The 24,460-nt window shown below is 37.5% G+C and overlaps 2 protein-coding genes across 7 annotated transcripts in view; both read left to right on the plus strand.

Moving 5' to 3' along the window:
* LOC308124457 (immunoglobulin mu heavy chain-like) overlaps positions 1 to 24,460 on the plus strand; it is an 86,124-nt gene that overhangs the window by 44,179 nt on the left and 17,485 nt on the right. The window contains exons 1-2 of one of the 5 annotated variants that reach the window (XM_080487443.1): positions 2,418 to 2,492; positions 2,583 to 2,895. The exons of 3 other annotated variants lie outside the window; for them this stretch is intronic. In XM_080487443.1, the coding sequence (XP_080343569.1) occupies positions 2,444 to 2,492; positions 2,583 to 2,895 (362 nt within the window). In that variant the 5' untranslated portion in view covers positions 2,418 to 2,443. Of the gene's footprint in view, positions 1 to 2,417; positions 2,493 to 2,582; positions 2,896 to 23,793; positions 23,802 to 24,460 lie in introns of those variants that run through there. One more of the 5 variants, XM_080487447.1, reaches the window with a different exon arrangement.
* Positions 3,736 to 19,611, plus strand: LOC308124459 (immunoglobulin gamma-1 heavy chain). Of its 2 annotated transcripts, none has more exons than XM_080487451.1 (9): positions 3,736 to 3,800; positions 3,895 to 4,199; positions 14,067 to 14,127; positions 15,483 to 15,767; positions 15,938 to 16,219; positions 16,323 to 16,622; positions 16,768 to 17,079; positions 18,463 to 18,608; positions 19,145 to 19,611. In XM_080487451.1, the coding sequence occupies exons 1-9, from the start codon at positions 3,755 to 3,757 to the stop codon at positions 19,154 to 19,156; spliced, it is 1,749 nt and encodes a 582-aa protein (XP_080343577.1). In that variant the 5' UTR covers positions 3,736 to 3,754; the 3' UTR covers positions 19,157 to 19,611. The 2 variants fall into 2 exon arrangements, with proteins under 2 accessions (XP_080343577.1, XP_080343578.1); XM_080487452.1 differs by lacking the exons at positions 3,736 to 3,800; positions 3,895 to 4,199 and adding exons at positions 8,754 to 8,831; positions 8,908 to 9,210 and having other exon boundaries at positions 14,062 to 14,127.

Genomic DNA, 24,460 nt, shown 5'->3' on the forward strand with positions numbered 1-24,460 from the left:
GTCACACTTTTAATTATGTGAACTCAAATTTGACACTGTGGAAGTGAAGATGAAATGTTTGCAGTGCTTAAAGTTAAAACTCTGAACCAACTACGTACTTTGCATTCCCTTTATAAACCTACAGAGGGACGTCTATGCAAACTCTTCCTCTTTTATAAGCCCATAGTCACCACCTCCCAAACAGTTTATGGTTTCATACTGGAAGACTGAGACATATTTGAAACAACAATCTAAAACTAGAAGATAGTTTTATTTTCTAAATCACAGAATGAGAATGAAGAGTAGACTCCTCTGGGTTGTGTTGTTTGTTGTCACCGTTCATGGTGAGACAATAACTTGATCTTCTGTTTTGGATTCCTTTTACATTGGATAATGACCATGATTTTGTTGCTTCCAGGAGTTTCAAGTGAGCTCCAACTGGAACAATCTTCCCCCGTGGTGAAACAACCTGGAGAAACAGTGAAGATGTCGTGTATCTTTTCTGGTGATAGCATGACGAGCTTCTACTTTTCCTGGATACGACAGAAGCCAGGAAAGGGTCTGGAGTGGATCGGTAGGATGAACTCAGGTTCAAGTGATGTTATCTATGGCAGCTCCTTTCAGAGTCGCTTCACCGTGACTGAAGATGTGTCAAGCAGTACCCAGTACCTCCAGATCCAGAGCCTGACAGTAGAGGACTCTGCTGTTTACTTCTGCGCTACAGAAGCACTGTGACTGAAACCAATAGAGCAGCTGCGCACAAAACTAAAAAACACAATATCCAGACTTTTCTTTGTATCAACATACAGCAAAGCAACAAATATTGAGATTTTGAGATCTATGTATTGAAGCTGATTTGCATATATTTCACAGTAAAGTCACAAGAAGTCAAATCTATTCATCATAGATCATTTTCATTATTGAGTGTTACAGTGATAGAACTAAGTTTTAATTGAAGGATCAAAAACTGAGAAATGTACTATGACTGAAGAGATTTCAAAAGGTAAAGGTGAATAAAACAATAATGCAAATGAAAAATATTATCTATGTTATTGTGATATGTTTGTGATATGCATGTGATGTGTTCATTCTTTATAGACAAAAGCTTGTATAAATGCATCAAACTCATATACTCATATAAACAATTATGTCCTAGTAGATACAAAGTGTTCAAAATAAAAGCTTTACGTTGTACTATATTTGAAGAGAAAACACAGCTGGGTATTTACAGCAAATATGACCAAAATTGCATTAAGAAATCCCACCTTAGGCACAAAATTGGTTTGTAGACATTAATTCCCCAAACTTACCAAATATTTCCAAGCCAGGTTCCTCCTCCTTCTCACCCTGTGACATGAAACTGCTGTAAGGAGTCTTCGTTTCTTTATCTGAAAGTGGATTATTCTCCTGAGACCACAGCAGGCAGCAGCTGTCTCTGCAAAGTCTAAAATTAAACCTGAGAATTTGACTGTTTAATGGTTTGAAACTTGTGCTCACCCGTAAATCAACAGCGAACATCTGCAACACATTTAAAATATGATTAATATCCTCGAATGGAGCATTCACAGGAAAGGTATACAATACTATTATAAAGAAGAGATTATATGAGATGCATTAAAACTGCTTTCTTTCTAAAACTGGCCTTTCAGTGGCTGGTAAGACCCGATCAGAGGAGGACAGACAAGACTGCTAGACTGTCCCCTCTGCATACTGGGTCCATGTTGGGGTTTTTTTTTCCAATAAGAAACTGCTTTCATGGGTTCAATTAACATTTTATTAAATGTCATATAGCACACAAAACACCACTATGTTATGTAACACGTGGCATTTTCCTTGGCGAAGCAGGGACACAAGGAGTTTATCGGACAGTTTGTGTTTCAGGTATTTTATCAGGTAGATTTTCTAAAGAGTCAAGCTGCTATCTCACCTTTTTGATCATGACTGTGGTCTCTGCTTTCCATCTTATGTCCTCTGGAGTCAGGCTCACTTGACGGTTGGACGTAGGTTGAGGGTGAGCAGGGTTGTTCTTCTTGAAGTAGGCGATGACGTCCTCAATTTCTTCTCCCTAAGTATAAAGGTTTTTTCCCCCCAAGTTTTTCCGCCATCAAACATACACTTGAAGCTCACTGGTGACTATAAAACTGTCTGTCGGTGTGCATTTAATTTTGTGTGATTCTGATCTCTGTGAATGACTGTTGTTGTAGAAGCTGGACATTATTATTGTAATCTGAGTGAAAAAACACTGTTCTGAAATAAATCAGTAAATCAAAACATGAATGAATATATAAATCAATAGTAAAATGAAATTATCCCTCATATGTTCTGCCCTGAACACAAATACAAATTACAAAACTAAAGCCGATTTTTTTTACATAAGGAGGAGTCAATGCAAAACACGTCTTCCACCTCTACTTACTGGTTGCTGAGAGAATGACCGATGGCAGTAAACAGGCAGTTTAACACGATGGCCTTCAGCACGTTGAGACTACTGCTTTTCACAATCTGCTGGGCAGGTGAAGCATTTCAAAAAAACTTACGCTGATTTTCTATGTCAGTATATTGCTTACACACCGCAAATGTATCACTCTCTTTTGTATTGACAGGATCAAGTAGTCAGACTCTGACTGAGTCTGATCCTGTGGTAAAAATGCCAGGGGAGTCCCACAAACTGACCTGTACAGGCTCTGGAATCACACTGAGCAGCTACTATATGGCCTGGATCAGACAGGCTCCTGGGAAAGGACTGGAGTGGATTGCCTGGCATGACAGCAGCAGCGGTAGCAGGAGATTTTACTCTCAGTCAGTCCGGGGCCGTTTCACCATCTCCAGAGACGACGGCAAAAATCAGCTGATTCTGCAGATGAACAGTCTGAAAACGGAGGATACGGCTGTTTATTACTGTGCCAGAGACACATTGTGTGACGTTAGTGTTACAGCTGCACAAAATCCCACTGTAGTCCGTGGTCACGCCTTCAAGCTTGTACGCAAAGGACCTTTCTTTTTACTTCTGTAAAGTGTATTTTTCATTAATTTTATTAACTTCAGAATACTTTCAAGATGTATCTCAAATGCTGATGTAAATCAGTTAAAACTTAATGTATCCAACAAACTATTATTGCTTCTTCAAAGAAACAAATATGTACTTTGAGTCATAATAATGAAAATGTGCTGGAACAAAAAGGTTTCATGCTGCAGTTTGTCTCTTGGAGTCTTTATTCTGTTGTATGCGAGAGAGTGACTGGATAAAGTAATTCGCTTATTTTCTAAAGTACACCGTGAAAATATGAAAACCTTTTATTTAAACTAGTATAGATGCAAAAAAGTAGCGGAACTGGCTTCAAATTATTGGATGAAATAGTGACATTAACATAATATTAAAATAAAATGTAAATACATTATCATTGCCCATCAGCACAACTTTGATTCACTGTTTGTATTGAAATATAATGTTTGACATTGTAGGAAAATGGATATAAAAAAATAAAACATTTATTCATCAGTCACATGATTGTATTTCAGGCCTGTGTGTAAATACAGTGATCTTCCTATCACATATTTACAAGAATTCATCTTCAGGAGATCAAAAAAGGATCAGGAGCACTGATCTCCTGAGCTTCAACGTTTTATCATGATTCAAACAAGATGTTGATCTGTTCACAGGTGTGAAGGGTTAAGATGATGGGAGGAGGAGTCAATGCAAATCCTGTCTGGGATCCGACTACATATCTAACAGCAGCTTTGATGAAGAACAAGGACGCACACAGGATTGACCAAGATGGACTATCAGATAGGACTTCTACTTTTAACTGTCTGCTGGGCAGGTGAAGCTTTTCTAAAGTGGAGTTGGTCTTGACTTTGTGTAAAAAAAAGTTAGAAAGTAACTACATGCAGCGATTTAATTGTTTGTCTCCACAGGTGTTGATGGTCAGACTCTTACTGAATCTGAACCGGTTGTCAAAAGCCCTGGAGAATCCCACAGATTAACCTGCAGAGCCTCTGGATTCACTTTCAGCAGCTACTGGATGGCTTGGGTCAGACAGGCCCCTGGAAAAGGACTGGAGTGGGTTGCCACTATAACTACTGGGAGCAGCAAATACTACGCTCAATCAATGGGAGGCCGCTTTACCATCTCCAGAGACGACAGCAGTCAGCAACTATTTCTGCAGATAAACAGTCTGAAGGCTGAAGACTCGGCTGTTTATTACTGTGCCAGAGACACAGTGACTGAAGTTGACAGAGCAGCTGTACAATATCCTACAGTACAAATTGTTATGTGGTGGGTCAACGAATCACACTGTTAAACTGATCTAAAGTTACTTCTGGTTTTACTTAATCATAAAAACACATTAGAAATCATTCACAGCAGTTGCAGTCAAGCTCACAACACAGAATATTAACAGGAACAATCCAAGACTGCATTTGTTTGCAATATACTTGTAAAACTCACTGTGAATCCCATTATGGCCACATATTCATTCATCATTTATACCAATTTTAAACTGTCTATGAGGACTGAAACTGATCCCATCTGACACTACGCTGAAGCAATGATACACTCTGATTTGTCAATATGAACACACACACTCACATTGAATATAGACACTTCAATAAACCTAACACGCATGCCTTTGGGCTGTGGCAGGAATATCAACAGAAAACCAGTGCATAAAGAAGTAGAACATACAAACTCCACACAGAAAAAATTAAATCCATCCTTCCATCTTCTTTCAGTGCTGGAGCCAATCCAGTGAGGGCAGAATACACCCTGGACGCCAGTCTGTCACAGGGTCAGCACATATAGACAAACAACCTCACATTCACACCTCGGGGCATTGACCTCACGTGCATGTTTTTGCACTGGGGGAGAAAACTTGAGTACCTGTAAAAACACACACACACAGGGAGAACATGCAAACTCCACACAGAAAGGTCCTAGGTCAGACTTCAACCCCCAACAGTCTCACTGTGATGCGAGAGAGCTAACAACTGCGCGGGTCATAATGAAACATTAATGTATATTCTGCAGTTTCAGTATTTGAGCCACCAGGGGTCAGTGTTACTCAATATTCAACTAAGCCTCTCTTCGATTGAATGTCAAAAGCACTTTTAGTGATTTAAACCTTTATTCTAATATTGAAATTATTATTTGGACTATTGATTTAGTTGAACTTCGTTAAATTTTATCTGTTTGGGATCTTGATGTGTCTCTACTCTTTCCACTTCTGAAACACTCCAACAATCATCATGTTGTCTCTGTATGTGACGCGACAGCTTCACACACACGCGCACACACACACACACACACACACACACACACACACACACACACACACACACACACACACACACACACACACACACACGAAAGCAATGATTATCATACATGTAATCTGTTATAATATTCATTTATTTATTTATTTATTTAAATGTAACACACACAAATGGGGATTATGACTTGCGCATGAATATGTGATATGTTGAAGTAGCACTAGATTTGATTATGAAATCTAGATGTATAGGAGGAGCTGGGTCTATGCAAATTCTCACTGGGATTCAGTTTTACATCATATTTAAGAGGGTTTTGGAGATTTGAAGACAGAGACTCTCACTGGCATCATGGCTTACCGAGATCTGATACTGTTCATGGTCGTTTTGGTTCTTTTAGGAGGTGCTCAAGGTTGGGCCATTACAGAATCCGAACCAGTCTTAAAAAGACCCGGTGAGTCTCATCGCCTCACCTGCACGACATCTGGACTTGACTTCAGTAGCTCAGTCTGGAACTGGATCAGACAGACTCCTGGAAAACATCTGGAGTGGATTGCCTTGGTACACACATCAAGTACTCCAATCTATTACTCCCAGTCAGTCCAGGGAAGGTTCACCATCTCCAGAGATGACTCCAGCAGTAAAGTGTATCTGGAGATGAACAATCTGAAGACTGAGGACACGGCAGTGTATTACTGTGCCAGAGGAGACACAGTGAGAGAGAGAAGAGAGAGAGTTCAACAAAAACACGTTCCTCTCTGATCCACCATCTGAGGTCTCTCTTGCAATGGATTACAATTTCAGTACGTTCAGTGTGTTGGAATCACTGCTACACTGGGTAATAAGTACAACGCCAGAATGCAGTTTACAGCGTGCCTCAATGTAACAGTACAGGTGAAAAAACAAAACAAAATCTTTATCATACGTCATGAAATTCAATAATACATCATCAAAAATATCAAACCGTTTCCCAAAATGAGATGTTTTTAATTTTTGTTTTTTTTAAATCTGCGTCCATAATTATTAGCAATAAAAGCATGGATGAGCTTTTATATATTTTCGACAGATTCCCTTCCTATTTGCGTGCATGTTGAATCAAACATCACGCAGAAAAAAAGACCAGCAATTTCTCAGGAAGTTCTTTATCCTCCACCAGGTCACTATTATTGCTTCAAACGTTTGGCTCAGTTCAGTGTGTACATTGCAAAACAGTATTTGTCTCAGTTTCAGAAGGTTGAAAACGTTCTCCATTGCATCCCCCTCCAGCAGCGCATTAATGTACATGGCGGCAACATGTAATGTATTTGTATTTTGATTATAAAGACAGAGCCAACCCAGCTCTGTGTTTAACTTAAGGAGGAGTCAATGCAAAACATTAACTTCTACTTTTACTTATCTGACTGCAGAGAAGAAGTCAGAGAACAATCATGATGGATTGGTGGACCAGACTGCTGCTTTTAACCACCTGCGCTGCAGGTGACAAGATTCATTGATCTTCTGATAGATTTATATTTAAGGAGACGTTACAGTTATTGCTTATGACTATTTTGCATTTCCTTTAACAGGTGTGAAGGGCCAGACTCTCATTGAGTCAGGACCAGCAGTTAAAAGGCCTGGGGAATCTCATGAATTGACCTGTCAAGCATCAGGCTTCACCTCCACCAGCGAAGCTTTTGCCTGGATCAGACAGGCTCCTGGAAAAAGACTGGAATGTGTTGCATGGCTGGACATGGGTATCAGAAACACTCGTTACTACTCTCCATCAGTTCAAGGTTACTTCATCATCTCGAGGGACAACTACGCTGACCGAGTGTCACTGAAGATGAGCAGACTGAGGACAGAAGATTCAGCTGTGTACTATTGTGCTCGATCCTCACAGTGACGGAAGACAGCTGAACATCTGTACAAAAACCCCCCCGGTGCCTAACATCACGGTCTCAGTAGACCCTGAGAAGAATGACTCTATTCTGACTCTGCTTGTTCATGTTGGCTTAAGAGAATGATCCTGGAAACGTGACAACAAAACTGATCAATACCAAATAAATAACACTCATCATGAACATTATTGCCACTTATTCACAGATAAAGGCAGAATAAACATTGTCCAGCTGTAAGTGACACAAATAAAACATATACAAATTTCCCAGTCGATTCTTCTGAAAAGTCAAGAGGTCAATATCTCTGACAGCCGTTCACGTCGTACAAACACCTATAATGATAATAAAAACTAGATAAGGTTATGAAAAGAATCCAAGCGTCTATGCAAAAGCAGTTCAGAAGTCCTTGATCAAGTCCCTGCCAGCTTCCAGTCACTGGCCTTTCAGTGGCTGGTAAGACCCGATCATAGGAGGACAGACAAGACTGCTAGACTGTCCCCTCTGCATACTGGGTCCATAAAGAGGACAGTAATGACTGTAATGATTTAAATTGCTCCCAACACAAGACCTTCTACTTATTGTCCAACACTATCTTCAGTAGGATTAAGATAAGTTGATGATGTGTTTTTTTTTTTTTCCTATAAGAAACTGCTTTCATGGGTTCAATTAGCATTTTATTAAATGTCATATAGTACACAAAACGCCACTATGTTATGTGACACGTGACATTTTCCTTGGCAAAGCAGGGACACAAGGATTTTATCAGACAGTTTGCATTTCAGGTATTTTATCAGGAAGATTTTCTAAAGAGTCAAGCTGCTATCTCACCTTTTTGATCATGACTGTGGTCTCTGCTTTCCATCTTATGTCCTCTGGAATCAGGCTCACTTGACGGTTGGACGTAGGTTGGGGGTGAAGAGGGTTGTTCTTCTTGAAGTAGGCGATGGCGTCCTCAATTTCCTTCACACTCAAGACAAAGTGATTTTTCTGTGCACTTTAGAATTACAACAAAATGAACACTGGATTGCAGTAATTGTCAAGTCTTCCACTCTCAAATCTGTTAGTTTTTCTTGTTGATTTCATTTGAATGAGACTAAAAAATCGAGATTAATGTTGTGTCTTATTTCTATTCTTACCGAGCAGACTGGTAATCACATTAGTCCAAAGTCTATAGAATAGAATGAATAGTGCTTATGAGGACAATAATCAATACAAGCACAAAATAAGTACACCAAATCTTTTTGTTAGTATGTTAGTTGTTTTTTTCGGAGGCTCATATTGAGGCAAATTCATGCAATAAAAAACAGCTTTTTTTCATATCCATCATATCAGACACCTGTTGACATGTTATGAACATGTGCATTGTTAAGTGTGTTTTTTTTGTTTGTTCTGGATTCAGGACTCAGGTTCAATCTTTCAGGATAATTCAGACACCACAAGGCAGGCAAAACTGTATTAGTGAAAATAGGCATTAACGGAAGTGTTGGTAGGAGCTGGCATGTAAATGAAAGTTTCAACGCTCTCGTAGTGAATGTAGATGATGAATCCTAACACCTCCTACTGAATTAATTTGACTCCATGCAAAGTGAGGGTGACTTAAAAGGAAGTGCATCTCTAAGTGTGAGTGAGACGACAACAGAGATCACATTAGTTCAACTTGGACAACAACCATGATCTCTGAGGCTCTACTACTGCTGACAGCTGCATCCTGTAAGGAGCTTTCAGTACAAGCACACAGATAGAAACAATGAAGAATAGGAGATCATGTTTATTTCTGTTTTCACAGGCGTGTCCAGTATTGATCTCACCCAGCCAGAGTCAGTGGTTGTGCAGCCTGGACAGTCTTTGACCGTCACCTGTCAGGTCTCTGGTTATTCTCTCACAGATAACAGCTATGCAACAGGCTGGGTCCGACACCGTGAAGGACAACCGATGGAGTGGATATTTCATCGGTGGGGTGGAGGAGACTTTTACCAAAATGATGCTTTGAAGAGCAAGTTCAGCGACAGCAGAGACACTTCTGCTGGGACTGTGACCATTCAGGGACAGAACATGCAGCCTGAAGACTCGGCTGTTTACTACTGTGTGCGTATCCCCACAGTCACACAAAGCACCAACAGACCTGCACAAATACTCAGCAAAATGCAAAAGTGTAACACATTAATACATTTACTGTAGACGAATACATGAATAACAGCCAGACACATTGACATATATATGAGCATGACCAAAGGCAGTTGTAGAAATTGAGTTAGAATTATAAATGACTAATTCCACCAAATGGCAGAATGTTCTTATTTTCTTCAGTCTGTCTTCTGATTTGTGTTAGCCTATAATTGCTTTTTTCACAATTTTTAAAAGAAATTGAAATGAAATGGTACAAATATTTGTTTTCTACTAACATAAGGTCATCAAAATGAAGTGAAAACAATAATTATATTTTGGTATGAAGTACTGTTGTTTTCTACTTTAAAATGACATAAACTTTTAATATGTGTAAACAATGACTAGGAATTGTTTTATTCTATTTATCTATTTTTTAAGAAAATCTGCAAGGTGCCATATGTGACCTCTTTCTCTGATTAAATAGTCCATGAACCAAATGCAGCCTCATCCCCAAACTTTGGCAATAAAAAATATTGGTTTCATAGATAATGGTGGGAAGATGGTCATTTTAATGCACATGAACCTGGTATCAAACCAAATGAATCCAACTTTCAAGGTGAAGAATAAGAAATTCATGAATGCTGACACACAATTGGTGCTTTCTATTGAATCAAAGGCCATTATTGTCACACTTTTAATTATGTGAACTCAAATTTGACACTGTGGAAGTGAAGATGAAATGTTTGCAGTGCTTAAAGTTAAAACTCTGAACCAACTACGTACTTTGCATTCCCTTTATAAACCTACAGAGGGACGTCTATGCAAACTCTTCCTCTTTTATAAGCCCATAGTCACCACCTTCCAAACAGTTTATGGTTTCATACTGGAAGACTGAGACATATTTGAAACAACAATCTAAAACTAGAAGATAGTTTTCTTTTCTAAATCACAGAATGAGAATGAAGAGTAGACTCCTCTGGGTTGTGTTGTTTGTTGTCACCGTTCATGGTGAGACAATAACTTGATCTTCTGTTTCGGATTCCTTTTACATTGGATAATGACCATGATTTTGTTGCTTCCAGGAGTTTCAAGTGAGCTCCAGCTGGAACAATCTTCCCCCGTGGTGAAACAACCTGGAGAAACAGTGAAGATGTCGTGTATCATTTCTGGTGATAGCATGACGAGCTTCTACTTTTCCTGGATACGACAGAAGCCAGAAAAGGGTCTGGAGTGGATCGGGTGGATGAACTCAGGTTCAAATGCTGCTATCTATGGCAGCTCCTTTCAGAGTCGCTTCACCATGACTGAAGATGTGCCAAGCAGTACCCAGTACCTCCAGATCCAGAGCCTGACAGTAGAGGACTCTGCTGTTTACTTCTGCGCTACAGAAGCACTGTGACTGAAACCAATGGAGCAGCTGCACACAAAACTAAAAAACACAATATCCAGACTTTTCTTTATATCAACATACAGCAAAGCAACAAATATTGAGATTTTGAGAGATATGTATTGAAGCTGATTTGCATATATTTCACAATAAAGTCACAAGAAGTTAAATCTATTCATCATAGATCATTTTTGTTCTTGAGTGTTACAGTGATAGAACTAAGTTTTAAATTGAAGGATCAAAAAACTGAGAAATGTACTATGACTGTCTAAAATTAAACCTGAGAATTTGACTGTTTAATGGTTTGAAACTTGTGCTCACCCGTAAATCAACAGCGAACATCTGTAACACATTTAAAATATATGATTAATATCCTCGAATGGAGCATTCACAGGAAAGGTTTACAATACTATTATAAAGAAGAGATTATATGAGATGCATTAAAACTGCTTTCTTCTTGTTTGATAATTGCCTTCACTGATTTGGGTCAACCATGAAATGAAGTTCCCAACTTCCAAAGGTTCCCTGCTCACCTCGCAAAATCTTTGGGAGCCCTCTCTGGCCTGATATCTATCTGTGGTGAAAATGTTGACAAAATCCGTGCAGTAGTAAGCAAGCAGACATACAGATAACTATACGTCGATACTTTTATTAAGTCCTTAGCTGATGCAATCAGCAAATATATTATTTTTGTGCAACTTAAAACACAGATCTGTATAGTCCTTCACTCCCATTACAGTCATTTATTTATGTGTTCTGCACATGTTGATGAGTACTCTCTGTTCATTTAAAAAAAAACTAAAAAACGTATATGATGGATAATAAAAACTACTCAAATCTCTATTTGCCACATTTAATGACGTTCATTTGCAATATAGACAAATTTCCTGCTGCTGAGGTGGAGCCGATGCAAAACGTAAACGTCCTCCTCCTCTACTTATGCGTCTGTGTAACAGAACACATGACACATTACAAGATGGACTACACAACAGCATGGCTGCTGTTAACAGTCTGCTGGGCAGGTGAACATTGTCACTGGTTTTAATTTTAAATAGTTAATATGTGAGTGTACTGCATGTAATACCTTTTTTTCCTTTTTTTTTTTTTTGAAAGCAGGTGTTAATTGCCAGACTCTGAGCCAATCTGAACCAGTGATAAAAAGGCCTGGGGAAAACCACAGGCTGGTCTGCACAACCTCTGGATTCACTTTCAGCAGCTTCTGGATGGCTTGGGTCAGACAGGCTCCTGGAAAAGGACTGGAGTGGGTTGCAACTATCAGATATGACAGTCAATATCTCTATTACAATCAGTTAGTTCGAGGTCGGTTTAGCGTCTCCAGAGACAATGCCAAAGAGCAGCTGTATCTGCAAATGAACAGCCTGAAAACCGAAGACTCTGCAGTGTATTACTGTGCCCGAGACTCACAGTAACAAAAGTTTTGTGAATGCCTGTACAAAAAGTCATCTTTCATCTTTCCATTTAACTTCTGTAAAAACAAAATAAGAAAAAAGTAACACATTTTGATCACAACTTGTGTATCCTCCAACCAAGACTTCTTTGGTAGGAATTGAAAGAAGAAAAATGTTTTTGTTTTTTGTTTTTTGGGGGGGGGGGGTCACTTATGAAGGGATCACACAACAATATAAATGAATGGATGGATGGATGGATGGATGGAGGTGTACTGGTTAGCAAGTATGTCGGCAGTTAATATTTGGGGGAATTTCTTGGTGGAGTTCTGGTTTCCTCCAACAATAAAAGAACATGCACTTAAGAGAAACTCCCTATAAATACCCAATGAAAATATGAGAGAGAGAGAGCGTGTGTGTGTGTGTGTGTGTGTGTGTGTGTGTGTGTGTGTGTGTGCGTGCGTGCGTGCGTGCGTGCGTGCGTGCGTGCGTGCGTGCGTGTGTGTGTGTGACTATTTCAAATTTAATGTAGTGGGATTCATGTTTGGAAATTTTAACCCATACTCCTTAAATGCCTTGAAAACCTCTTGTGATACTCAAATGACTGTGAGGTGAAATTACAAATTGCACAACTTGCAGATTGAAAGGATAAAAGTAGCTGTAAGCCATGAGTCAGGTTTATGCTGAAGTGTCCCTGAATTAACACAAATGGTAAATGCATAGGCTTGTGCTCGTCGATAAAACCACTGAGATTACATTGTTCACAACTAGAATTGTTAAACTGACATGCAAAATGCACAGCATTGTTTATTAAACATTCCCAGAGACGACTCTCGCAGTATAAAGTTCAAATGCAGATGAACCGAGGACACAACTGAGTGTTACTGGGCCACAAAACACAAAGTGAAAGGAAGTAAACAAAGTCAAACTAAATCTGCTTCCTCTTTTCTACAGAAACACGGCATCAGCCCTTTTGCTTTTTAATAACTGAAAATTAGAGCAGCAAAGATTAGAAGAGAGCATGCAACCATCAATTTAAGGTAGGCCTCCATTTACCACGCTCGCATTTTCAACTTTCAGGCTATGATTCAATTCAAATCCTCCTCGATTAAATATAAAGTTTTTACATGTTGAAAGAATCGGAACCAAGATGGACAATTTGTAGCAGATACTTAATTTATTTTTGAAATGTTTGCCAAAAAGATTGTTCTACAATAAGTAAATCAGGTAATTAAACGCTTGGATATTTTTTACAAGCCGATTGTGTGTCTTTGATTTAATTACATTATCAATTGTGCTTTTTGTCCAGCAATCTAAGCATTTGAAATATTGTAAAAGTCCATATAAAACCCAACATTAGCATTTTTAAAATATATACTTTGTAGAAAAAAAATACTTTGTCAAGTAAACTTAAAGAAAAATAAAGAAGCAACGCTAAATGCAGATTATATGACCTTACACACGCTTGTTGTAAATTACATGAAAAACAAAGTATTGAATTACAAGAGATATATATCAAGAAATGCACATTTAACAGTGGATACTCATTAATTGATGAGAGATTTAAGTTTTAATCCCACCTACTGAAGCGTTGCCCCCCGCAGTGTACTGAACGGTGCTCAGTTTTTGTATTGAAGTTTATCAGAGTGATGGGCGGGTGGGGTCACTGTGATACACATCCCTACAAAAACCTCAAACTTGATATTTTCACTCTCATTTGTTACTTTTAATTCAAAACGACACAAAAACTAACTTTCTCACAGGACTATATAGTAAAGACCATACCAAGAGACGTTAACAAGTTTAATAACCAAGGGAAGTTAATTCACAGTTGAAAGATCAAACTCATATGGACTGAATGTTTTCGTCAAACTTCTCATTGGGAGCCGGTTGAGAACCGGCAGAGAACAGATTTTGACCCGGGTACACTTTGGTATCACAGGTTACTGTCTTTTTACAATAGCTCATACGTGTATTAGGATTTTTAAATCTAAATTAAAATTTTTGCTGATGTGCTCCTAGTTTTTGTTCAGGTAGTGAGTTGAGCTGAACCACTGTGCTTCTTTCGATCTCTGGGGTGCCGGTACTGAAGTTGAAGTTTATTCAGGTAAGACCATTTTCATTGTTTGTACTTTAATTCTATATTATTTTTGTATGTGAAGAATCAATTATCTGTGATCTTTTTCATATTAATGTTGTATCAATGTCATTACAGTGAAACTAAATAAGTATGCTGCGCTTTACCTGTTCTCCTGTTCAGTTTATTAGAGTACAATTTATGTATCTATTTATTTATCTATTTTTTTTTAATACAAAGGGAATCACAGATTGGATTTAACTAAAATTAGATGATTGGTGATTGTTAGTGTCGTATTTCACCCCCAACTGTTGAGGATACTCTTAAAAGAAGCAATAGCAAAAATAAATGATTATCATAAGCAGATGAACAGGATGTTTGTTTGTTTCCATTCAGGGTTCTATATTTGATAACTTGCACATGCCCTTACATTTCGAACAAACTAGTCGTAACTCATTGAGGACAACCACAGAAGAAATAATTAAACAGCAATATCCCGAGATGGATACGGCGTCTGATTTCTGAAATTACTGGAAATGGTGACATCAAAGTACATCAAACTTCCACTGTACAAACATCATTGAAACAAGAAAAGTATTTTTCCCTCTTTACTTCTGCAATGAACATCTGCCTGATGTTGATCGCTTCTGATGTATGGATTACATTTGAAAACATGGAATATATTGTGGCATTATATTTGAAGCTTTGTGCACAATTAGCTCTATAGGTTCAACCCTCCATTATTATTTTTATTGTATTGAAATGTGTTGCTGAGGTATTATTCTTATTCTTATTCTTATTCTTATTCTTATTCTTATTCTTATTCTTATTCTTATTCTTATTCTTATTCTTATTCTTATTCTTATTCTTATTCTTATTCTTATTCTTATTCTTATTCTTATTCTTATTGCATGATGTAGAAGTTATTCGAAGGCAGTATGGTAAAACGTTCCTCTGTTGCCTGTTTATTTAATAGAGTTTACCTCCACAAAATAATATTGAGATGACGCGGTTTGTTGTCTCCATCATTATGGTCGTTGCACAACTCTATAAAAGTGCCATTTATTAGTGTGCCAATTTATGTAGCTTGTTTGTCATACATTTTAAAACTGAGCGACATTTTGATATTTCTGTTGTATTGCCATTATAGACTTCACATGCTTGTAAGGATCATATAGAAGATGAATGGATTAATGAGTGGTTGGGCGCATGACTCCTGTGTTTTGAGTTTTAATTCATGAAAACCTACCTTGACTATCGTCCATGTGATATTTCTGCATTTGTACAATTCAGATAATATTTTTGGAACAAGGTTTTTTTTTTTTGTTTTTTTTTCTCAATCTATTTGTGCATTTGGTTTTAAACTTGGATTATCTTTTCTTTAGGAAAACCTGATCTGTTTCCTGTGGTTCAGTGTGCCTCTGGGACCAAAGACACACTGACTGTTGGCTGTCTTGCGCTTGCTTTCAGTCCAAAAAGTACTTTTCAGTGGACTGACACCAACGGGAATACTCTGACCTCAGTACAATACCCTTCAGTGGAACACAATAACACATATACAGGATTCAGTTTGGTCAATGTATCAAAGCACGACTGGAACTCACAGAAAAGCTTTCATTGCTCTGTTAAACGTGGCGAAAGCACAGAAAGTGTGGAGGTAAAACATACCGGTATGTATTTCATATCTTACAGTCCTTTTCTCTTATGTCTATGCATCGCCCAATCTGCATTTTATTTTCAATTGAAAGTATTTTGTAAACTCCCCGTTGCTAAAAGTACTTTGATAAATCACGACATACTAACTATATTTCAAATGCATATGTCTCTATCTTCTCCATAGTGGCCTCCGAACTGGAGGTCAATCTGCTGTCAGTGCCGAGTGAAGACGCTCAGACGCTGGTGTGTACCATTCAGGATGTACTTCCACAAGAGCTGTCGGTCAGATGGAGAGAAAACGCAAAGAATTTGGATTCATTCACCGAGTTGACCCGACAAAAAATGGGAGGGACATATTTAGCTGTCAGTGTCCTCAAGGTCGCAAATTCAGACTGGAACTCTCAAGGTGTTTACACATGTGAGGTAACACACCAAGGAAGAACATACACAAAGGAATTCTCAAAAGGTACAACACATCCCCACTTACTCTGCCATCTATTTTAATCTCATTTACATATGTTAGGTAATGATTTATTTATTTATTTTTTTTTTAATGTTCTCTCACCTAGAACCCGTCACAGTGACGTTGAACCCTCCAAATCTCAAAGAAATCATCACCAACAACCAGGCAGAGTACAAGTGTGTCGTCAAGGGTCAGGTTAGCTCTGTCGTGAGTGAAACTACGATCAAATGGCAGATTGATGGAAGGCCTGCCACGGACAACATTGAATTAGGAATTGCTGGAAATAGCAAAACCAGCAAACTGACAATAAACCGCAAACAGTACGAGACGGTCGAAAAAGTGAGCTGCTCTGCCGTGAGAAAAGACATGACGTCGTCCACTCAAGAGTTGATCCTCCACAGAGGAGGTATGCCAACAAATTATGAAGACTGATTGCGTTCACTAACGTGTTCGTTCATTTGTGTTTCTGGATGATTCCGACAGATGCGAAGCCAGCACTTTAGGCTCATACATACATAAATATTCTCCTTCTAACAAAACCTCTGTTTCAGACGGGAGTCGGCCAACCGTGAGAGTCTACATCCTGCCGAAGAAAGACATCAGCAATTCACCCGAGGTCACGCTGGTGTGTCTGGTGTCCAGTAGTGTGCTGCAGGATTACTACATCACCTGGTCGGAAGACCATGGTCAAACCAACGGAGTCTATTTAGATGGCATCACTACCCCTCCACAAAGAACCAGAAATGGCTACTTGGTGACAAGCGTTCACACCACCACCAAGCAAAAGTGGGAGAGATACATGTTCCACTGCAACGTGTCGACGTCCACAACCACGACGGCACAAGGCGTGTCTAAGTCAATGGGTAATTCCTGTTAATGTGCAGCAGAGTAAATTTGGCTTTAAATGTGGTACTTTGTGTTCATGTGCCGTCGCTTTACCGCTGTGGTCGCACAGAAACGTGTCATTGTTACATTGTTATTTGTTATATGTATTTTGTCTCAACCTGCTTTCGTCACAATGTCTTCAATTGTATGCTGCGTGTTCACAAAATAAATGTTGATGTTGCATGGAGACGCTTTTGTTACCAATGTGCACGAGCGCCCGACATCTCAAAACAAACTGAAGTCAGCACACTCATCACAGTAGACAAAACTGACAACAAATATATTTTCCGTCCTCTGTTGAAGCGGCACCATGGTGAAAAAGATGCTTATTATAGTCATTAAAACTAAGGGACAGTCACAGAAATATACTTTATGTGCACACACTTTAGTTATCATGTAGAAACAATTGTCATAATTTGCTTATTGGTCAGCCATTTAATAGATACTTTATTTTAAAAACACCAGATAGATCAACATTACTTGGATCTTCATTTACTAAGCATGTAAATAAAAAAAAACAAAGAACTGGTATAAATGTGAAGTGGAAGCTGAGCTACTATGGAGATTTCAGATAACACACACACTACTTAGGGCATCTGCCCTCATGAATATGAAATGAAAAGTTAATGCTGATTCATTAATGTACAATGTGTTTGCATTGTTTATAATTGTATGAATTGTTTATGTAATTCTGCCCTTATTGCGAGGAGAGTCGTTTGCTCCGCTGGCTCGCCATGATTTTTATTAGCTGACTTCATCATAAGACATCTTATTTAAACTCAAATTTGGCCTTTTTTTTTTTTTTTACCCATAATCTCCCATAATGTAACACTGATTTGTTTGATAACTTCATAACTAACGCCATATTTTTTTCTGCCTGTGAGGGTCAGTGCTCCATCCAATCATTATAAGTCAACTCAAGCAAAAACAACTAGAAACAACAGATTCCAGAAAACTCTCATGCAAAACTCTCATTTCATTATTCCTGTTTGTGCGCCGTCCCTCTTGGTGCTGATTGCCTGCAAAGTGCACACTAACTGAAAGCGCAATCTGTTTGCATGAGCGTGCAATGTGGAACCCTTGATAAAGTACCTCAGTAAATCGGGACCTCGGTGTTTGGCCGGTCGCGTGCAGTGAGTTTAGAGGTCATGTGTTTTGAATGATTTGCTTCTGAAGACATTTATTTGAGGGTTTTGTTTTTGCTGGTGAAGTCGTTTTATGTAGAGAGAGGGGGGGGTCTATATCCCCCCATAACCCCTCCAGATAATCACACCCTGTGTGTAAACATTATGTAACATTAAGTCCACACACACACACAAATGGAGACTAACTATGTCCCTATGTACCTCCCTTTTCCTCAGGTTTTCCTTCTGACACATATTTTGTTCAGAGCTACATCGATCAAGACCCTGAAGATGAAATCAGCAGCCTGTGGTCAACAACATCCACTTTCATATTCCTTTTTATTTTCTCTCTCCTGTATAGCATGGTGATCAGTCTCATCAAGGTAGTCTGATTTATTTTTTCTTTTTGGCACTTCATTTAGTCGAGGCTTTAAAGGATATAACACTATTATTATTTGTCTTTATTTGTGTAAATAGATGTATAAATATCAGTGACGCCAAAGGTTTGCATTTTAGATTTTCTCCAGTTGTATGATATAAATGGCACGTTTAAATGAAGTTTCGATCCTCTCGGGAGAATTCTTTAAAACAAATCACAGATTTATGTTGTTACATCTTTATATTAATGGTATAAATATCGGGGGAAAAAAAACTTTTCAGCCTGCATGAAAAAAAAATTATGTAAAGTTTTGTCTAATGGTCACAATACAGTTCATTTTTAACTGTAAAACATACTCATGTGCTCTTTTAAATGTGCTATCAAATAGAAATTTGAAAAATAAAAACATCTTAAAAACAAACTTAACGATCCATTTCCATTCCGACAATGATAAATGATAAATGTGATAACTCGCTGTATAAGGACAGTTTTTGTGTCTACCATGTTAATGCTTGATATTTTCTTTTTCTTTTGTTGCAGATGAAAGGATAGTGAAGGCTGGGACGGCGGAGTGTACAGTGGTGTCTGCTTTTTAAAACATATATTAACAAAGTCTTCTTTTCATTTGTAATTTTAAAGTGTCATGAATAAACCGAATGTGCGTCAATGACTGGTCTGATAAATTGTTCATAAAATTGACTTATCTGAATATATTTCCTTGCGCTGCGTGCTTCTTGTGCATACGTTTTCAATAATAGTCGGGTTTTTTTTAATTGGTTTGTAGGATTTTTAAATTCAAATGTATTTGAACAGAAATATTTCTTTTTCTGTTTGATGATTTAGTTGTTTTGCTTTTCCTGAGTAAACAGGGTCAAAGTCAGGCAATACAAATACTCACATTGCTGAAATTAAATGTTTTTGAACGGTAATATCACATTTACAAATATCTCTCATGTACGTATTTATGGTTATATATGAATTAAAAATACATGAGCAAATCGGTTTGCATTTCTGTCTTGAATATTTTCTTTCTTTTAACCGAAAACGTATTTTACATTGATAACATTATTTCTTCTACATTTACATGATTAATTAAATAGTGTTTTTAATGGGCATCATTGTTTATCTGAAATGCTGTAAACATTCATACTTCCTATGGGTAGATATAATCAAACTACAATTCAACTTAAAAGGGACCAATAGTACAAATATATAGTGCTTGTTTGTCTTCTGCTGCATATTTAGTTTTTAATCTCAGTTTTATTTCGCTTCGACTCTCTCAGAAGTGTGCTTGAGTGTCCTCAGACATCACTGTATACCTTTGTCATAATATTTCTAGGAACTTCCTGAAATGAACCAGCTGTAAATGTCTGTTATCAGGTTGGTTTTTCAGTTTCCTGGCGTTTCTAAACATATCTTCTCGAGAGCCTCACGTGGCCCTCGGCTCTGCTCCTCGGGGATCGCACCTGCAGCTTCAAAACCTTGAGGAAACCGTCAGATCTCAAAATACATTTCTTTGAAACAAGATACACAATTGTCAGCCGATGTGGCAGAAGTAATCACACTCCTCTCACTTAAGTAGAAGTACAAATACCCCTGCAAAAGTAGAAGTCTATTTCCATTACTTAGCTTCGCTACTAAAATACGAGGCTCTTTTAAACTAATGAGCGTAATGAGAGAAGGATGTGACTATGACTGAATATTATACAGGGTGGAAACACTTTGTGAAACTGCGAGTTTTACGATTCACTCATACTTTGAAAGGCCCTCTCTGAAAACCTCTCATGGTGTTTAATCGACACCTCGACATTTACACCCCCAGTTTAAACCAATGTTTCATTCTGACAGAGGACGTTTATTTGTGTTAATTCTGTTGTTTTTTTTGTGTACCACAGACCACACACTCCCTTTACTCTACCTTTTCTACACAACAGACTTTCCCTCGTAGACGTTAAAACAAGCCAGTGTCGCAAAGGTAGTATAAAGTACAGATATTTTGTATTGTATGAAAAGTGCAGATACATTAAAACACATGCAATATTGAAGTATGGTAATGAAACATTTTTTACTTTAATTCCGACCTCGGTCCAGCAGTACTTTGTAACCACACAGATTGAATCATTTAGAAAAGTGTACAATTTGAGGCAATATTTTCAATAATTTACATTTTTTCATTCACTGATCATATAAGATAGATAGATAGATAGATAGATAGATAGATAGATAGATAGATAGATAGATAGATAGATAGATAGATAGATAGATAAAATATTGAAGCAAAGGATTGAGAGATTCAACACGTGTAACTGTGTCTACCCCAGGCCACTGTGTAAGTATGACTCCTATGAGCTGAAAATGTTGCTTCGCCTGCCATCTATCGGTCGACATGTGTATTTCACACTGTGAAACTTTCCAACTCCTCTTTCAGCACAGGGTGGCTTCAATTCTAACCAATAGAGGTCAGTGCAATGATGTATTGTTCTCTCATGCAAGATCTGAGCTGGTGATAACTAATTTCTGGCATGAGATTTTGCTTAGTAATTCACTCAGGATGAGTCAAATTAATCACTTCTGCAGGGAATACAAATGTGAAGACTAAAAATGAGTGTCAACTAGCCCCAAGGCAAACAAATAATGTATTTTTTTTAATTAACAAATAATAATTTTCTTATGAATTAACAAAAGCTAGAAAAAAAAAAAAGAACTTTGTTACCCGAGAATAACAAGCATTACTTTATCTTCTTGTTTCAATGTTAGCCACAGTTAATGAACCTAATTAAAAAAAAATAAAAAATAAAAAATGCAGCAATGATTTTGTGAAATCCACACGTTATGACTAAAACTTCACCCCTCAGAAGTGAACATTTTATACATAAATTGAAACAAAAGGCTTTTGAAAACTACTTTTTAAATCAAATAGATATTCAATAAAGTTTTCTTGTTTCATGGTAACGTCATTTAAATAAGCATCCACTGACAAGTGTGGTGAGGGTTTTAGTATGAGCGTATGCCACTGGGATTCAGGCTATAGTAGTGCTTGGGGTACAGTTGCTCTTAACACACAGTCTTACACACTGTGACAAAAAACGTCAACCGAAAGTGATCTCTATGATTCGTGGTAATAGGGTCTTCAATGACGGTTCCTGTGAGTGAATAATAGCGGTATAATAATAAAGATTAACAAATGACACAAAGTCACTATAAAACCAGATTTAATTAAATGTTTGCGCCCTTCTATATATTGATTCGTCTTTTCCTTTACTTCAGTCATTTTGAAACTCCATGTTGAGGGCGAGCCTTGCTCGTGGACCCTCAACAGTGGGACTCAAACCTGCACACCCCTGATCACAAGCTTTCCTTACCTCTAATTTGGTTCATTTTATTTATAAGAATATCATTTCAAATGATTGAGTTCTTTCATCAAGTGCCACTAAAGATCATGTTGGAGGATTTGTAAACATAATTGTAGGGGCGTTTATAAAAGACTTAATGCATATAAAGAAGTCATAGAATTAATGTCAATTATGATCTCAAATTATATTTTTGTCTTTGTTTAATTTTATTTAAGAAATACCTTGCATTACCGACTGCCAGTAAGTACAGTGCGACTCGACAGTAGGAAGGTTTTTGCGTGATGATGGCAGACTGTGGAACCTGGGATGGCCACAGTAAATCAGACAGTGACAAAAACCTGTCAAGGGAGCCCAAGTCTTTGATATGCAGACTGTACATACTGGAGGCTCGGCTTTCCTTCAGTAATATAAAGCCAGATTACACTTATCAATCCATCACAATACACAACAGCCCTTTAGATTGGTTTACCTACTTTAAAGGTTCCTGAGAAAGGTGACAATTTCTATGTGCTGAATGTGAATCACCATGAGCACACGTGTACACTTCAATAACAGATACAGTTACTTCAGTACGTATACTTTTGTTATGTCTGAACTTTGGATGATAAACCTAGTGAGATGCTATGTTATCACATTTTATTAACCTAACTGTATTTCTTTAGCTTTTTTCTTCCTTCATCAAATCATAGCTGTGCCATTTGTACTGTATTACAGTTTCCACACAGTGACAGTAATACCACTCTTATTTACCTTTGTAAAGTCATGTTTAACAACTAAAAATAAATCACTACTTCCACAAAAAAAAATGAAAACTGAAATCATGGCGGAATATTTGCTTTCCAGATCATCTCACACGTCAATGTGAGACTGAACCGAACTGAAAGCCAGAGTTTAATGTATAGGCACATGTGTGGCGTGACAGCGAGTGTATAGGGAGGAGTTATTGTACAGGGTTGTAACATCGTGTCCTACAACAGCCACTGTGATACATCCTGTGACAAAAACCTCCTCTGGAAGAGGACGCTTGTATGGCCTCAGAAAGCATCAACGTACCCCTTAAATCATAACGCTCAACGTCACACTCGATTGAAAATGTCCATAATTGACAAGAGTCATCACTACTGGGTATCCAAGTACTTTTCGAAAATGTTTTTATTGTGTCAATGTATTTTCATGGATTACAGTTACATTTTCTAATATAAAAATACAAATGGCTTACATTTACTCATGCTTTGGGAACACATTTGAATTGAATGGCTAACATGTCGAATCGTAATGATTTTTGGGGGAAAATATGACAAACCGATCACAGTACATAATAATAATAGTAATAATAATAATAATAATAATAATAATAATAATAATAATAGTAAGAAGAAGAAGAAGAAGAAGAAGAAGAAGAAGAAGAAGAAGAAGAAGAAAACTTTGAAAAATTTTGTTATGTTTTACATTATAAGCTTTTGTGGATTTTATTGCATTGTTTTGTTTTATTATTATTTTTCTGAATAAAATAAATAAACAAAACATAAAAAAAAAGAAAACAGAGAATTGCTAGACTTAAGGATTTTGTGAGTAAATGGTTAAAGACGCCTACACATCTGTGTTGGGATACTTCTGAATATATGAAACGCCCAAATCTTTTATATTTTCTTTCTCGTATTTTGAAGTCAGCATAAACAGCATATGGTTCAAAGGGATAAAATACTGAAAACAATAGTGCATACATATATTGATATGCACATAGAAATACAAATGTTTAGATGCAGCAGAAAATCCTGACCATGCCCCTCATTAGGTTTTTGTTAGAGCAAATGCCATTGTGTTTACTATAGCGGGAGTTGGTACCACAGTGATTGAAGGTCTTACAAAAACCTTCACGAAACTGATCTGAAACACAGAGACACAGAGTCTCCATGCAGTTTTTTTTTCCTCAAAAGACACAATTTGCAGGAAGGCATGTCACTTTTCAATACATTGCACACGTATAAACAACATACTTCATTTAGTAAAAAAACAAACATAAAAAAACAACATTAGAATCGTTAGTATTGTTTTAGTTTTGAGCTACAAGTCAATCATCAAATATATATTTACTCTTGAAAACATTTGCTCCCCATAAATCTTTTCTTTCTCGAATTTTGAAGTCAGATCATTTATTTTGGGGGTATATTATTTTGTATACATCTCATTCCATATGGTGTGTGCGCACATGTGATGATTAAAAAAATCCTTCGTGAGACACTAAACTCACATAATTAGACAATAAACATTGCATCATAAACTAAACACTTTAACTTTGTAATTAAAGCAACTGTGCTTTGTGTTATGATTGATGACCCTAAACAGCATTGGACTTTGACTCTAACAGTAATAAAAGTTGTTACGAAAACCTTCTGCTTGCTGATGTGTGATATAACTTCGATTGATTTACAACAAAACTGATATCAGATGCTTGAATATCGACAGATGATCTGAAAACAGTGACACAGTTCCTGACGAGACC

The sequence above is a fragment of the Lipophrys pholis genome (genome assembly GCF_963383615.2).
Source record: "Lipophrys pholis genome assembly, chromosome: 19".
NCBI classification, from domain to species: domain Eukaryota; kingdom Metazoa; phylum Chordata; class Actinopteri; order Blenniiformes; family Blenniidae; genus Lipophrys; species Lipophrys pholis.